Source organism: Helicoverpa zea, chromosome 16 (genome assembly GCF_022581195.2).
Source record: "Helicoverpa zea isolate HzStark_Cry1AcR chromosome 16, ilHelZeax1.1, whole genome shotgun sequence".
Lineage (NCBI taxonomy): Eukaryota > Metazoa > Arthropoda > Insecta > Lepidoptera > Noctuidae > Helicoverpa > Helicoverpa zea.
The window spans coordinates 4,507,396-4,519,430 of record NC_061467.1 but is presented as its reverse complement, the minus strand read 5'-3'; the positions used below and the strand labels follow the sequence as shown (position 1 = coordinate 4,519,430).

The following is a 12,035-nucleotide window of genomic DNA, read 5'->3' as shown; positions in this document are numbered from 1 at the left end:
CTAATTTTTAATAAATTATTTTAAAAGTACCTACCGATTAGAGGTTCTTCAAAAATCACCTAACTAGGCTGCCTACATGAACACTCGTACCTACAAATAAAATAAAACCCTTCGCTGTTTGAAACAGGTTACATGAGAGAAATTGTAATTTTCAGGCAAGGTTTTGCGAGAACTCAGAATACTCATTAAAATGTTTTAAATACCCCTTAGGTTTTTTCTATTTACCATATTCTACATTTTAGCCCTCACAAATAACTCAACCTGTACTGTTTAGTAGGATTATCTCATGTAACCGCGTCTTCTATTTAGAGGGTTTGACAAAAGAGGTAATGATTTAAAAAAAAACTAATGCAGAAAAAATACTAGGTAAGTATGTAAAAGAAATAGAAGTTGATCAATATATCCTAAAGATTTGACTAGAGTAAAATACAGAGTGCCTAGTGCGAGTTTTGCAAGTTAACTTTCTCGATGCGTAAATTATCATACAATTAAATTACGTAGTATTCATTTTTCACATGTTTATTTCATAAAGGCTGTCATTGACACTTGGTCGTACTATAAACGCGCTCACTTGCGAAATAGTAAACGTCATTATCCGGAAAAATGAATGAACGTACTATATTCTAATCATGTGATGTAGCATACGACTCTTTACTTCAGCCAAGTTATAATTACGTATCGAGCGCGTAAACTTACAAAACTCGGAATCAGCACTCAGATGTATTTATTTTTATAGTTATCTATATATTAAAAATACTTATCTAAGACTGTTCCTTGACGAGGTGATCGAGGTTCAACTGGCAGAGGAACGCGCTCCAGTTAACGTAGCCGCTTTGAATCTCCCGCTCTGCTTCAGCCCAAAGCTTACACTGCAAATGAAAAGTCTTGTTAGTATAGGTACTATATAATATATTGTAGGTAGAGGTACGCAGAAACTAGTATTTTGAAAGTACTTGATAGCACCCATTTCTTTTGTGGGAAAAACAATACCGAAGTGTCTCACTTCCCTGCGACCAAGACGAAAGAATCATCAATAAATAATGTTGCAAGAGCGAGAAAAGATTACTTCAGAAAGCTTTGCGCAAACATCATGTAAGCGAAATTGTACCCCTATAAACGTAAAAAAAAGGAGGCGAGAGCGTATAATGTCCACCAGTAAAATAACTAAAACCTTAAAGAACTCTTCGATGCGGCAAGAGCATGATTTGTTCAGAACAAATCGAACAAATAACTTTACCTCAGTATCCTTCAGGGGCGGTGCGTGTCGCACGACTTTCTGGTAATCAGCCTCTGAGAGGTTGAATACTGGGCGAGTCTGGAAGTCCAGGAACGACATCATATCCTCGTATTGTATATTGCAGTTTTCATCTTTGAGTAACCTGTTAAAGTAAATACGAGTAAGTAATAAGTGGATAAAAATGCATAATAATTTTTCAGCACTGCAGAAAAATACGATAAAACGACCAGATGGATAGACTAATAGAACAGCAGAAAAGTCGCGAGTAACTTTTTGGTCTTTAAGAAAAGAGCAAGCTCTTTACATTAAGTATAGACCAACCCTTATGCCTATCCGTTGTAACTTGAAATATGGACTACTATCGTGTAACTTACACTGATAGCATACAATCCAGGAGATCGGTGTTTATGGGCAGGCGATGAGCACGAAGCAACTGACGCATGCGCTCTACGGACAAGACGCCCGAACCGGTCGCATCAGCGTGCATCAGACCCTCGCGTAAGCGCTCCCGGTCGTCCCACAAGCCACGGGTTAACTCACTGAACACCAGAGACCTATCAATATAAAACAACCTCTTAATATAATGTTACGGACTTAACGAATTAAGATTTACTCAATTCTACGGGTTGTAAAACGAAACAAATGACGTTTATTTTAGGATCCATGATCATACCTGACCATCTCCCGACGCTGTGTGCTCTCTTTCCCAGGATCACCACGGAAATATCGAATCAACGTCACAAACTCGTGTTCAGTCATCTTCTCGCACATTATTTCTTTCAATGCTTGTCTACAAGCAAATAAAATTTAAGCTTCAAGTAAGTAGTACAAAAGTATCTTACGACAATCTGCAAAAGTTTGAGAAACTTACTTGAAACATCTTACAGTCATGAGATCTCTCATATCCGGGACTACAGCTTCCATGTATTTTGCTACGAAATTCTTATAGCCATTTTCTTGAGAAGCCAGTGTACGACGAATCTTGTCCATGATCAAAGCGATGTTCGCCATCGGATACTGATATAATCGATAAAAAATTGTGATCAACTAAGATTTTTATAGGGCTAAGAATCATTAAGGTTAAGCTACGCTTGGTGCCATGGATGGTTGACCTATGTGATCATCTATCTATCTATGCGATCCTTTAGAAGGCATGATAGACTAATGTGTCCGTCCAAATGTCATTTGAACATCTTTAGGTAATCAACTGCCAGAAAGTCCAACAGATCTTACCATGTAGTAGGTATTGGTTGATCGAATGAACCCAGTTGTGTTGTGATCATATAGGCATTCATCCATGTAAAATACTAGTACTCAGCTGTTATAGTCAAGTTGCTGAAGAAGTTCACCTGTTCAGCATGAAGTTCCATATACCGCAGTGCATATTCGTCAGCGGCAATGAGCCGGAAGCGATGCTTGTTGACAACTAGCTCGTTGCCGACCCACATGTCTTTGTCTGTATACGCCGGAGGCTCTTTTGGCACAAAGAAATCTACGTCTGGAAGATACATTTTTTCACGTCGGAAGAATTTGCCACCCTATTCAAAAAATTATATTTTAGTTAAGACGTTAAATAAGTTAAGCAGACTATCCTTGAAAACTTTTCTCACCAAGAAACCTGAGTTGCGCTCGCCGAGTTCGAAAACGCCAATAGTATCATCACACAAGAAGTATTTAATGATGAAGTAGCGTCGAATATCGTCAGGATTGTCACTTATAAGACGAGCTGAAAAACGCAGCACGTGCGAATCGAATCCAATTCTGTGGAAATGGAAATCAGATAGATATTTTTTAAAAACAGATGGAAGAGTTTCAAATTTCGGCGTGTCTACCATTGATTCTTACCTGTCCTTATTCAGAAATTTAATAAAATCTCTATGCTGAGCTTTAGGCTCAACAGTGCGACAGTTTTCAGCGGAATCATCATAACTGCCGTATCCATTCCACGGCGGTAGTTCACGGTCCGCCATCTTCGCACTAATACATTCCTTGCTATCGTCTTGTGGCATTGCTAAGGTAGTGAAGGTATCTAAAACGTATGCGAATCATTATTAGCATGGGAACTAAAATCACATATAGTTATGTTTTGGATCGTGGGATCAAAGAAAAAAGGCAGATCATCAAACCACTTACCGAACCCATATGTGACACGATAATACTCTTTAGTGAAAGGATCGCAGTCGGTAAGCACAACTTTACGCCCGAACACGTTAAGAACTGCGCCAATGCTTAAATCCGCGGGACTGTAAGAGGGCACTAGTGGACCGCCAGTCATTTCTATCCTGGGTGGTATTTTCTAAAATTTGGTAAAAGCACACAGGAAAATAAGATGCTAATAAAGACTAAAATCTACAATATACATATTTACAATGACATACCCGAGGCAAACGCATTCTCTTTAAAAACATCGGACCAGCTTCCATTCCGGAGTTTGCGGATAAAGTTTCTTTGATCTCAATGGTATCGTCTGCTAAAAAGTAATGTATCTCCAAGTTGTGTAATGTACCGAATTCCGAATCGCGGTCATCCCAGTAACCATAGAACCTATGACGGATATAAAATTATACGTCAGTCTATGTTAACCATATAGCGCAATAAATCAAGAAACTCTGTTTTTCGCGCATTAACGAAAATATTTTAATCCCACCTCAAGACTTGTCTATCAAAATCCAAAAATTGTTTGAATGGTCGATGTTTTGGAGGTTTTCTGTTGTCCAGTGTTCTCTAAAAAAAACGATTTATCAAATGAGTGTGTCACCCGCATAACATACATATTTGCACACAGCTGCATGCTCAATAGCACTTACTTCGATGGCATCTGGATATGGTATCGGATCTGGCACATTGATACCGAGACGATTCAGAAACACTCTCGTGAAGTTATCACAATTAACGATCTAAAACATATAAAAGAAACAAATATAATTTTATAATGGGCTTGCTTGTGTAAAAAATAATTAAGACGTAGAAAACTTTACCTTAAAGTTTTTACCGAAGAATGTAACTTCCAGGCCAATATTTAGGTCAAGAACATCGTAGTACAAGTCATAACTAAATGGAAGACGAATCCTTTGACGGCTGATCAATGTTCCTATGTAAGTAAATAAGTTATATTTTTTAAATACACATAAAATCTTTTATTCTAACAAATTACGTTTATATGTTTTTATAATGTGAAATACCTTGTGTTAAACCACTGTTATCCGTTTTCGGCTCCATCACCTTAATAGTGCCATCTTCAAGGTAGAATAAGATGTTAACCTTTCGCAATATATGATTTCCCATACGGTTTTCGTGTAACGTTTGTTGGAAAAAAGCTTGGAAGCGTAGAATCTACAGACATGTAAAATTATAGACGTCAAGGAAATTAGGACGACATTTAGGTGCACATTCAGAGAATTAACTTTCTTTCACAGCTCAACTTTGACTTTACTTATGTACCTACTGCATGACTAGCATAACAACGTTTTCCACTACAGCAGAAGTATACACTTTTGAGTACTTTAAAAGTTAGGTATTAGCTTTAACCCTTACGTGCTTATCATACATAATCCATGTGGGTAGATCCGGCGCTTGTTTCCGACAGTACAAGGAAGGCACTCTGTTAACTCCCTCCGGTTTGTCGATCAACATGTTCACATTATCAATGGTCGTAAATATAGGGCGAACTCCAAAGCTTTTCTTCCCTATCTAAAATTAAGAAATAACAGAAGAAATATAGGTTGTGTGATTTTTGTATATTCCAACAACTAAAGCACTACCAATGGCACTATTTCAGGAGAAGGGCAGTAGATTCTCGAAGCTACCCCGAAAACAACACAACTAGGCAAAATGTTCCCTCGAAGAAACCTTCATAACTGTATACTCTTACGCCTTCTAAATAAATACTTACCATTGGGTTTGTTGAGTAGCCCGGAAGGAGCGGGAGTGCTGGATTTCGAATCGACATGATTCAAGCTTTAATCAAAGCTAAAAATCTAGTCTATTAATTTAAGTTAAAAAAATCAAGTAGAAGTCCCTAAAAATCAAAACAATTTATAATAACAAAAATATCTTGTAAGTTACTATGGCAACGCAAAGGAATAAGTAGGTTTTTGAGATTTCTCAAAGACTAAACACGAATTATACATGTATTTTAATAACAATAATAATTTATGTTTAAAAACGCAAAATTAGTGATATTATATATTTGAGCAGTATTATAAAATTTTGCAACGATTTATACAATTTTTATGTTAGAAAAGTAAACAAAACGCAACACAAACTGCGCCAAAAAACCAAAAAACTAATGACAAGACGAAGTGTCAAACAAAGTCATGTCAAGTGTCAAGGATTGACAAAGTTTGATGCAGTTTTTATGTTTTGATAAAATAAACCTGAAATTATTTAACATTTTGTGGTCTTAATTCTTCAGAAATATCAAAATCTTAAAAAATGATTGACGTAAAAACTAAAATTAATTCTTTCTTTATTTTTAACTCTAGTTTTGGGCCCCGGGAAGGCGATGTAAGTTTTTAATCATAGTATTTATTTTTAACTGTTTATAGAATGATAAATAATATTTAACTGTGTTACTTAAACAATGAAATATCTGCACAATTCAAGTAAGAGCTATATCAGTTTAATTGTAATTTTCAGGAGCTACAAAGGATATTATTCTATCATCCTAGCCAGGCGAGTGCTGATACCCAGAAGATGCAAGTCGGGCTATGTGAAGCTGTAGTCAAATTCATGCTGTAAGTAAATACTTTTACTGCAATGGGTTATTAATTTTCCTCATTTTACAAAAAAGATGCACCAAAATATTCTTACCTCTTAAACATGGACTCCCAGTCAATAGAATGTATTATTAATTTAAGACATATTATTTCAATGATGATGATGATCACTACAAGAAATGGTTAGTGAAAAGTATAATATACATTTTGCACTTTTGTTTCCAGAACTTTTTCATCAGAACCTTGTGAAGCTTTACAAACACAGACAAAAAGATATATCTTCTATCAACCAGAAAAAGGATATTGGATGGTTTTGGTAATGCAACTTTTTTCATTTAGTTTTGTCTTTGTCAGACATACACTTTAATACTTAAAAAAGATGTAGGTATTCAAATTAAGTATTCCTTTTGTCTCAAAAACAGTATTAGCATGCTGTTAAACAAAATCAGATAGAAATTGAGTTTAGATTTTACTAGAGTTTTTCGTTTAGGTACCCTACAATATTAAATAAGTTGAATAACTTATTAAGTGAAATTTGTTTTTTCATTTTATTTCAGGTAGTCAGAATACCATACACAACAAAGGCATTGTCAGCGATTGGCGAAAGTCGAGGAGCCGATGTTGTGAGCAAGAATTTTTATTACTTTTTAATTGAACATGTTATTAGTTTAATTGGATCTATATGTTGTTCATATTGAATTTGAATTTCCAGGTTGATCCCTCTGTGATGTTTGAATTACTCAAAGCTGCTTACAAGATGTTCAGAATGTTCAAAGGGCTTTTCAAAGATTACACTACTGAGGAAATATACACAGTTTGTGACCATTTCTTCACACCGGTAAGCCAAACATTGTTTTTTTAATATTTAGAAAGAAAACATGCATCAGTCATAAAACAATATTTATTTTTCAGTACATAACTTCAAGAAATCTTTCAAATGATATCACAGATGTTATTCAAGGAATCAACTATTTGCCTTTAGACAAGAACTCATTCTTCAAAGTGCTCTGTTTTATCGACATATTAGAAGTTAACTACCCGCAGTTCAAATGTATTTCTTTTATTTACAATGAACAACTTATATGGTAAGTTTTGCTATTACTCTAGAACCATCACTTAAGCTCGTCCAAGGAAATGATTCAAGTTTATAAATATTCACAGGAATGGCTTAGCAACACAAGACATGTTAACATTATACCAATACTTGGTGCAGTCATTATTACCAAGACAAGTTGAAAAGGAGATCCAAGGAGGTGCAGTAGCAGCGGCACAGAGACATGGCCGGTTCATCCATCCGCCTGAAGGTATCCACAGCCAAGAGGACTTGCAGAAACTGGTTAAAGTACACGTCATGAAAGAAGATGACTTGGAAACGAAACAGTATTATTTGGTCATCTACAGAACTATGAGTGCTACTGTTTGTTTCACTGTTGATGGTGAGTTTTGAAAGAAAGGAAGAACATTCATTTTCAAAGATAGAGCATTATATAGCATAGAGCACTGAAGAGAATTTATGGGCAAGACAAGAAAATGTAGCTTAAAAGTGGATCAAAATAAATCTTGTTATATTATTTACAGTTGATGTGGAGCTACAATTCGAAATGTTCAGATCACTGGATGCATTTATTGGACCTCAACTCTCTGGTATAGCATCTACTATAAGTGAGCAATGCACATTACATGCACTGCAAACTGCACAGCTGGCTATCTCTGAACACAAATTTGTGTACTTTAACAGATTGAATTTAGCATTTAAAAGTTCTGTAAGTAACACTAGCATTTTTTTTTTATTTATACGCGAATATGTTACAGTTATACAGACGCAGTTAAAATTACATTATTCAAAGCGTACTGTACCTCACTGTACACGGGAGCTCTGTGGGCTAACTATACTCAGAGAACATACAATGCTCTGCGGGTCCAATTTAATAACGCGTTCAGGGCGCTGTTGCGGCTTCCACGTTTCTGCAGTGCATCAGCAATGTTTGCTGTTGCGCACACAGATGGCTTTGCAGCAATATGGCGTAAGAAGACCGCATCCTTCATCATTCGGTTGCGTGGAAGTCGCCACAGCATCTTGACTACTATAGCCAGTAGACACGACTGCCCGCTTATGTGGAAGTTAGTGCAGAGGACTAAGTATATATTAATTGTTTTGTTTGTGTACCTCATGTATGGATCTCAGTTATCTGAATAAAGAAGGTTATTATTATTATACTTCTCTGGTATAAATTGTATATTTGAAATGGTATCTGTTTCAGCCACCAATGAGCAAATTACACCCATCTGCTGCAATAAAGCCTGAAGTTTTAAGTATAATTTCAAATATACACTCTGAGAAAGAAAGGTGAGACAAATCTAAATCTAAATTCAACCTAACTGTTATTAAATATCAAAATTATGTAACTAAAAATACATTTAATCATCAGCCTTGGAAACTATGGAGAAATTATAATCAAAACTCCAGATGAGTACTGGATCACAGGGAAGGCATCTAATGACAGAGAGTTTTATGTTATCATACAAGAGAAGAATGCCAATCTCAAAGAAATAGCAGGTATTTTTCCTATAATATGCTGAGTAAATCAGTTCAATATCCTCTTCATCCTCTAAGCCTTTTTCCCCAACTATGTTGGGGTCGGCATCCAGTCTAACCGGATGTAGCCGAGTACCAGTGCTTTACAAGGAGCGACTGCCCTATCTGACCCCCTCAACCCAGTTACCCGGGCAACCCAATACCACCCTAAAGGTTAGACTGGTCCAAAATTCCCTTGTATGTGGCTAATTAACAAACAATAGAAAATCAATTGTGTCTTGCATGTATCTGCACTCCAACATACAATGGAATATTATAGAACGTAGCCTTGAAATGTAATACTAGTACAGATACCACATTTTTATTATCAGCTGTCCACTATGTTATCATTGCATTACTTCATCATTGTAATTATAACATGCAGTCATGATCACAACATATTTAAGGCTAATTTTATTTGCAGATGAAGTACGCCGGATATGTGAAGCTCAAATGAAGGGGATATTCTTTTATCCTATGTAAATACTATGAATTTCTGGAGTTTAAAGGAAAAAGTATTAGGTATTCAAATTGTCTCAATCAACTAGTAACAGATTAAGTTTTTCTTATTTATATTATTGAATGATTATGCAAATGCAATGTAAATAATGTTATCTTGTTACCTGCCAATAAATGTATTTTATAAAAAATAAAACAACTTTTTGTCTTATAACATGTTTATAATTATTTAATATAGTTAATTTTACTTTAACATTGGTAATGGATGCTCATAGTAGCTTAACAATCATTGAATGCTAATCAAGAGAAACTTTGTCTTCTTTTTTCAATACTTTTTTATAAACTTTAATAACAAGGTCTCTATTTTCATAACCCCATGCCAGTAGGACAAAAAATAGTGATATAGCTCCAATAAATATATGAAGGGTTACAGAGTCACGTGACAACTTATTCTCTGAGACTTTACAAACGCAACCAGCAACAAACAAAGTTAACAAAAAGAATTTACCAACATAAAGCCCTTCTAATGGCTTGTAATCAGTTTCTTTGTATTTATTGCTGATGAAATGAACACTATGAACTATCCTAGCAAACATATTAATACAATTAGATATAATAAAACCTACTGGTCCAAAAATATATGTTAAAACATATGATAATAAAAGAAAGCTTATTGAAAATAGTACCATTAAATAATTGTAACTGTTCAACTGTGCACTGGTCATTGTGGCAAATGCATAGCATTCTGTGACGCCATTTACTGCCAATAAAACAATAGCTAAGCAATGACTTCTCAATAACTGTACCGGCAGCCCACTCTCAACAAATGACTCTCCCCCATACAGCAGAAGTAATGTTCGTGCATAGCTTTGTCCAAATACTAGGACTATTAAGCCGATTGAACTAACTGTTTTACAAACTTGTGATAATACTGTACATGATTCTTGAATTTTACTTTGATCTTGTTTATGAAGTGGTAATTCTCTGCTTACCATTTGGGTAAAGTAGAAGTAACTGCTATCTTCAATGGGTCTAAAGACAAACCTTGCAGCCAAGCTGCCCAAGTTGTTGACAACATCATATGTAGCCTGCTCACTGAAAGTCATGACAGGGCTCACTGACATCACATATTTTTCTCCCTCTGTTAGAAGTTGTTTCACTACACCTTGTTTAGCAAAACTTAGAGTCAATGTGCTTAACTTTTTACTGAATGATGTATTCACTGATCCAACATATTTTGGCAAGAAGTCTCTAAGAGATGTAAATTGAAAGTCATCCATATTGTCATACAAGCTGTGCAAGACTGGTTCTGGAACTACTTTGCTTTTAAGAGCTCCTTTTGCATAAAGTGGTTTATTTTTAATGTACCAATAAAAGAATATGTAGTAACTAACTACTATCGCTCCTATGCTTCCAACTTGTGCCACAGAAAATGCTACGAGTGCAAGAGACCTGTCATATATTACAATGGATAAGAAGAGTAAAGTTCTTATAAAAATATGTAAAGTATCTAGGGCAACTTTTAACTTGATGAAACAAAACAGTTGTGCCACTAAAACTACATTAGCAGAACATAACTCTAGAACACATGACAATGCCACACTCCAGCAACCAAATGTATATTGAGTTGCATGTTCTGGGTGACCCAGTGGTAACAAGTGTAACCATATGTATACAAAAACTATGGACAGAACACAACTCACAGGTACTGACAGCCAGATTTGATTTATTAGTTGCCTCCAGCTGAATTCATCTTTTTGTCCCAAACATGCTCTATTAAATGGTTCCCTGCTGAGGAATAGTATAGTACTCTCAAGCAGTAGCAGTCTTACATTCATGATACCAAGAACTTCATGTCCAACATTCCTGATTACCCATGCATTAATCACAAATGTTACACATCTAAATAGAATTTGAAATATAATATTAAATGATGCGTTCTCAAGGCTACTCATTAACAAGTTTCGACCCATGGTTGCTCACTCCTCAATCTCATACATTTATAGCATTCCCTTCACTGATACTTGGTTGTATGCTACGCTTCACAACATAGATCTTCTTATTGGAGAGACATATTACAAACCAATGGTCATCATACGTTATAGATATCTTCTTGAACTGTTCATTCGGTCCAAATGCGAGTGGATCAACTCTGTAAATAAAATATCAATCCATTATTATCAATATTGCCTTCGATATGGGTATAATATTAATAAAAAAAAACAAAGCCCACGTCGCTCCTGTTAGCTAGTGACTCAGAGGATACAAAAAACACGTAATTAAAATGTGCTTACTTATTGGATAAGGAGATGAGATCAGTTATTATAGTAGCAACACGTTCGTCGTTTTCTAATTCCCCACCAGATTCAAGGACAGCCCCGTCCTCTGTTAAAACCAAGTAACCAATCTGATCAGGTATCTTTTCCATTATAACTGCAATAATCAAAACAATTTGAAAACTCTAAATATTACAGAATGACGACTCTAAAAATGTTCCAATTTACCTCACACGTACAATCAGATGATAATAAATGTATGGTTGACATTGTCAATTTGACATGCCTCCATAGATATAATATTACTAAACAAGATTGCGCACGCTCAAAATATATATTTACGAAAATGAACTCTATTCTAACGCAATAAGGTACTAAATTGGTTGCATAATACACAGAGGCAAATCCGAGCCGAGAGGGATAGTTCGAACGGAGGCTGTTTGTCTCTTTCTAACACCTTGCCAGCATAAAAAAAAAATGTTGTGATCAAAAGTTTTGTCTTCCCAAAAACAATTGAATCACTTATATTTTTATCTTATTTTAACAATTGTAAGTCAACAAATTAATAACAATCGCATTAATTTATTCGTATTTATTATTAAAACATAAACAACATAAATTTTTATTTTGCTTTTTTTTTATTTTCTAGCGGTAACCCTGAACATTCTTGGCGCGTAATCAGCATTTAAAATTTTGTTTATATTTTTTTGTATTAAATCAATTTAAACTATTAAAATGGTAAAAAAGTGTTGCGTTTCTACTTGCAAAAG

The 12,035-nt window shown here is 35.2% G+C and overlaps 4 protein-coding genes across 5 annotated transcripts; 1 reads left to right on the top strand and 3 right to left on the bottom strand.

The window, feature by feature from the left end:
* Positions 1–513: 513 nt before the first annotated feature.
* LOC124637569 (EF-hand domain-containing family member C2-like) lies at positions 514–5,222 on the bottom strand. Its single transcript, XM_047174133.1, has 16 exons — positions 5,130–5,222; positions 4,772–4,927; positions 4,420–4,570; positions 4,216–4,328; positions 4,045–4,134; positions 3,885–3,961; positions 3,616–3,781; positions 3,371–3,533; positions 3,083–3,266; positions 2,848–2,998; positions 2,587–2,775; positions 2,109–2,254; positions 1,911–2,027; positions 1,612–1,791; positions 1,238–1,379; positions 514–869 (listed from the first exon to the last, which is right to left on the bottom strand). The coding sequence occupies exons 1-16, from the start codon at positions 5,184–5,186 to the stop codon at positions 762–764; spliced, it is 2,190 nt and encodes a 729-aa protein (XP_047030089.1). The 5' UTR covers positions 5,187–5,222; the 3' UTR covers positions 514–761.
* Positions 5,223–5,554: 332 nt separating this feature from the next.
* LOC124637451 (vacuolar fusion protein CCZ1 homolog) lies at positions 5,555–9,200 on the top strand. 2 transcript variants are annotated; one of them, XM_047173948.1, is made up of 11 exons: positions 5,557–5,743; positions 5,876–5,973; positions 6,181–6,271; positions 6,513–6,578; positions 6,668–6,793; positions 6,868–7,040; positions 7,117–7,391; positions 7,534–7,718; positions 8,217–8,302; positions 8,385–8,512; positions 8,955–9,200. In XM_047173948.1, exons 1-11 carry the CDS (start codon positions 5,672–5,674, stop codon positions 9,011–9,013), a joined length of 1,359 nt encoding a protein of 452 aa, XP_047029904.1. In that variant the 5' UTR covers positions 5,557–5,671; the 3' UTR covers positions 9,014–9,200. The 2 variants fall into 2 exon arrangements, with proteins under 2 accessions (XP_047029905.1, XP_047029904.1); XM_047173949.1 differs by lacking the exon at positions 8,385–8,512 and having other exon boundaries at positions 5,555–5,743.
* Positions 9,190–10,962, bottom strand: LOC124637450 (protein RFT1 homolog). Its single transcript, XM_047173946.1, has one exon. It carries the CDS (start codon positions 10,960–10,962, stop codon positions 9,286–9,288), a length of 1,677 nt encoding a protein of 558 aa, XP_047029902.1. The 3' UTR covers positions 9,190–9,285.
* Positions 9,190–11,552, bottom strand: LOC124637452 (ragulator complex protein LAMTOR4 homolog). The gene is made up of 3 exons (XM_047173950.1): positions 11,494–11,552; positions 11,284–11,422; positions 9,190–11,141 (listed from the first exon to the last, which is right to left on the bottom strand). The coding sequence occupies exons 2-3, from the start codon at positions 11,415–11,417 to the stop codon at positions 10,982–10,984; spliced, it is 294 nt and encodes a 97-aa protein (XP_047029906.1). The 5' UTR covers positions 11,418–11,422; positions 11,494–11,552; the 3' UTR covers positions 9,190–10,981.
* Between the last annotated feature and the right edge of the window lie 483 nt (positions 11,553–12,035).

Coding starts and splice junctions, on each gene's coding strand:
- LOC124637452 (XM_047173950.1), bottom strand. CDS start 11,417: ATGGAAAAGATACCTGATCAGATTGGTTACTTGGTTTTAACAGAGGAC. Junction 11,142..11,283: donor CTCATCTCCTTATCCAATAA/GTAAGCACATTT, acceptor TTTTATTTACAG/AGTTGATCCACTCGCATTTG.
- LOC124637451 (XM_047173948.1), top strand. CDS start 5,672: ATGATTGACGTAAAAACTAAAATTAATTCTTTCTTTATTTTTAACTCT. Junction 6,272..6,512: donor AAGGATATTGGATGGTTTTG/GTAATGCAACTT, acceptor ATTTTATTTCAG/GTAGTCAGAATACCATACAC. Junction 7,041..7,116: donor TACAATGAACAACTTATATG/GTAAGTTTTGCT, acceptor AAATATTCACAG/GAATGGCTTAGCAACACAAG.
- LOC124637450 (XM_047173946.1), bottom strand. CDS start 10,962: ATGGGTCGAAACTTGTTAATGAGTAGCCTTGAGAACGCATCATTTAAT.
- LOC124637569 (XM_047174133.1), bottom strand. CDS start 5,186: ATGTCGATTCGAAATCCAGCACTCCCGCTCCTTCCGGGCTACTCAACA. Junction 4,135..4,215: donor TCTTCGGTAAAAACTTTAAG/GTAAAGTTTTCT, acceptor TATATGTTTTAG/ATCGTTAATTGTGATAACTT. Junction 870..1,237: donor CGCCCCTGAAGGATACTGAG/GTAAAGTTATTT, acceptor TTTCATTTGCAG/TGTAAGCTTTGGGCTGAAGC.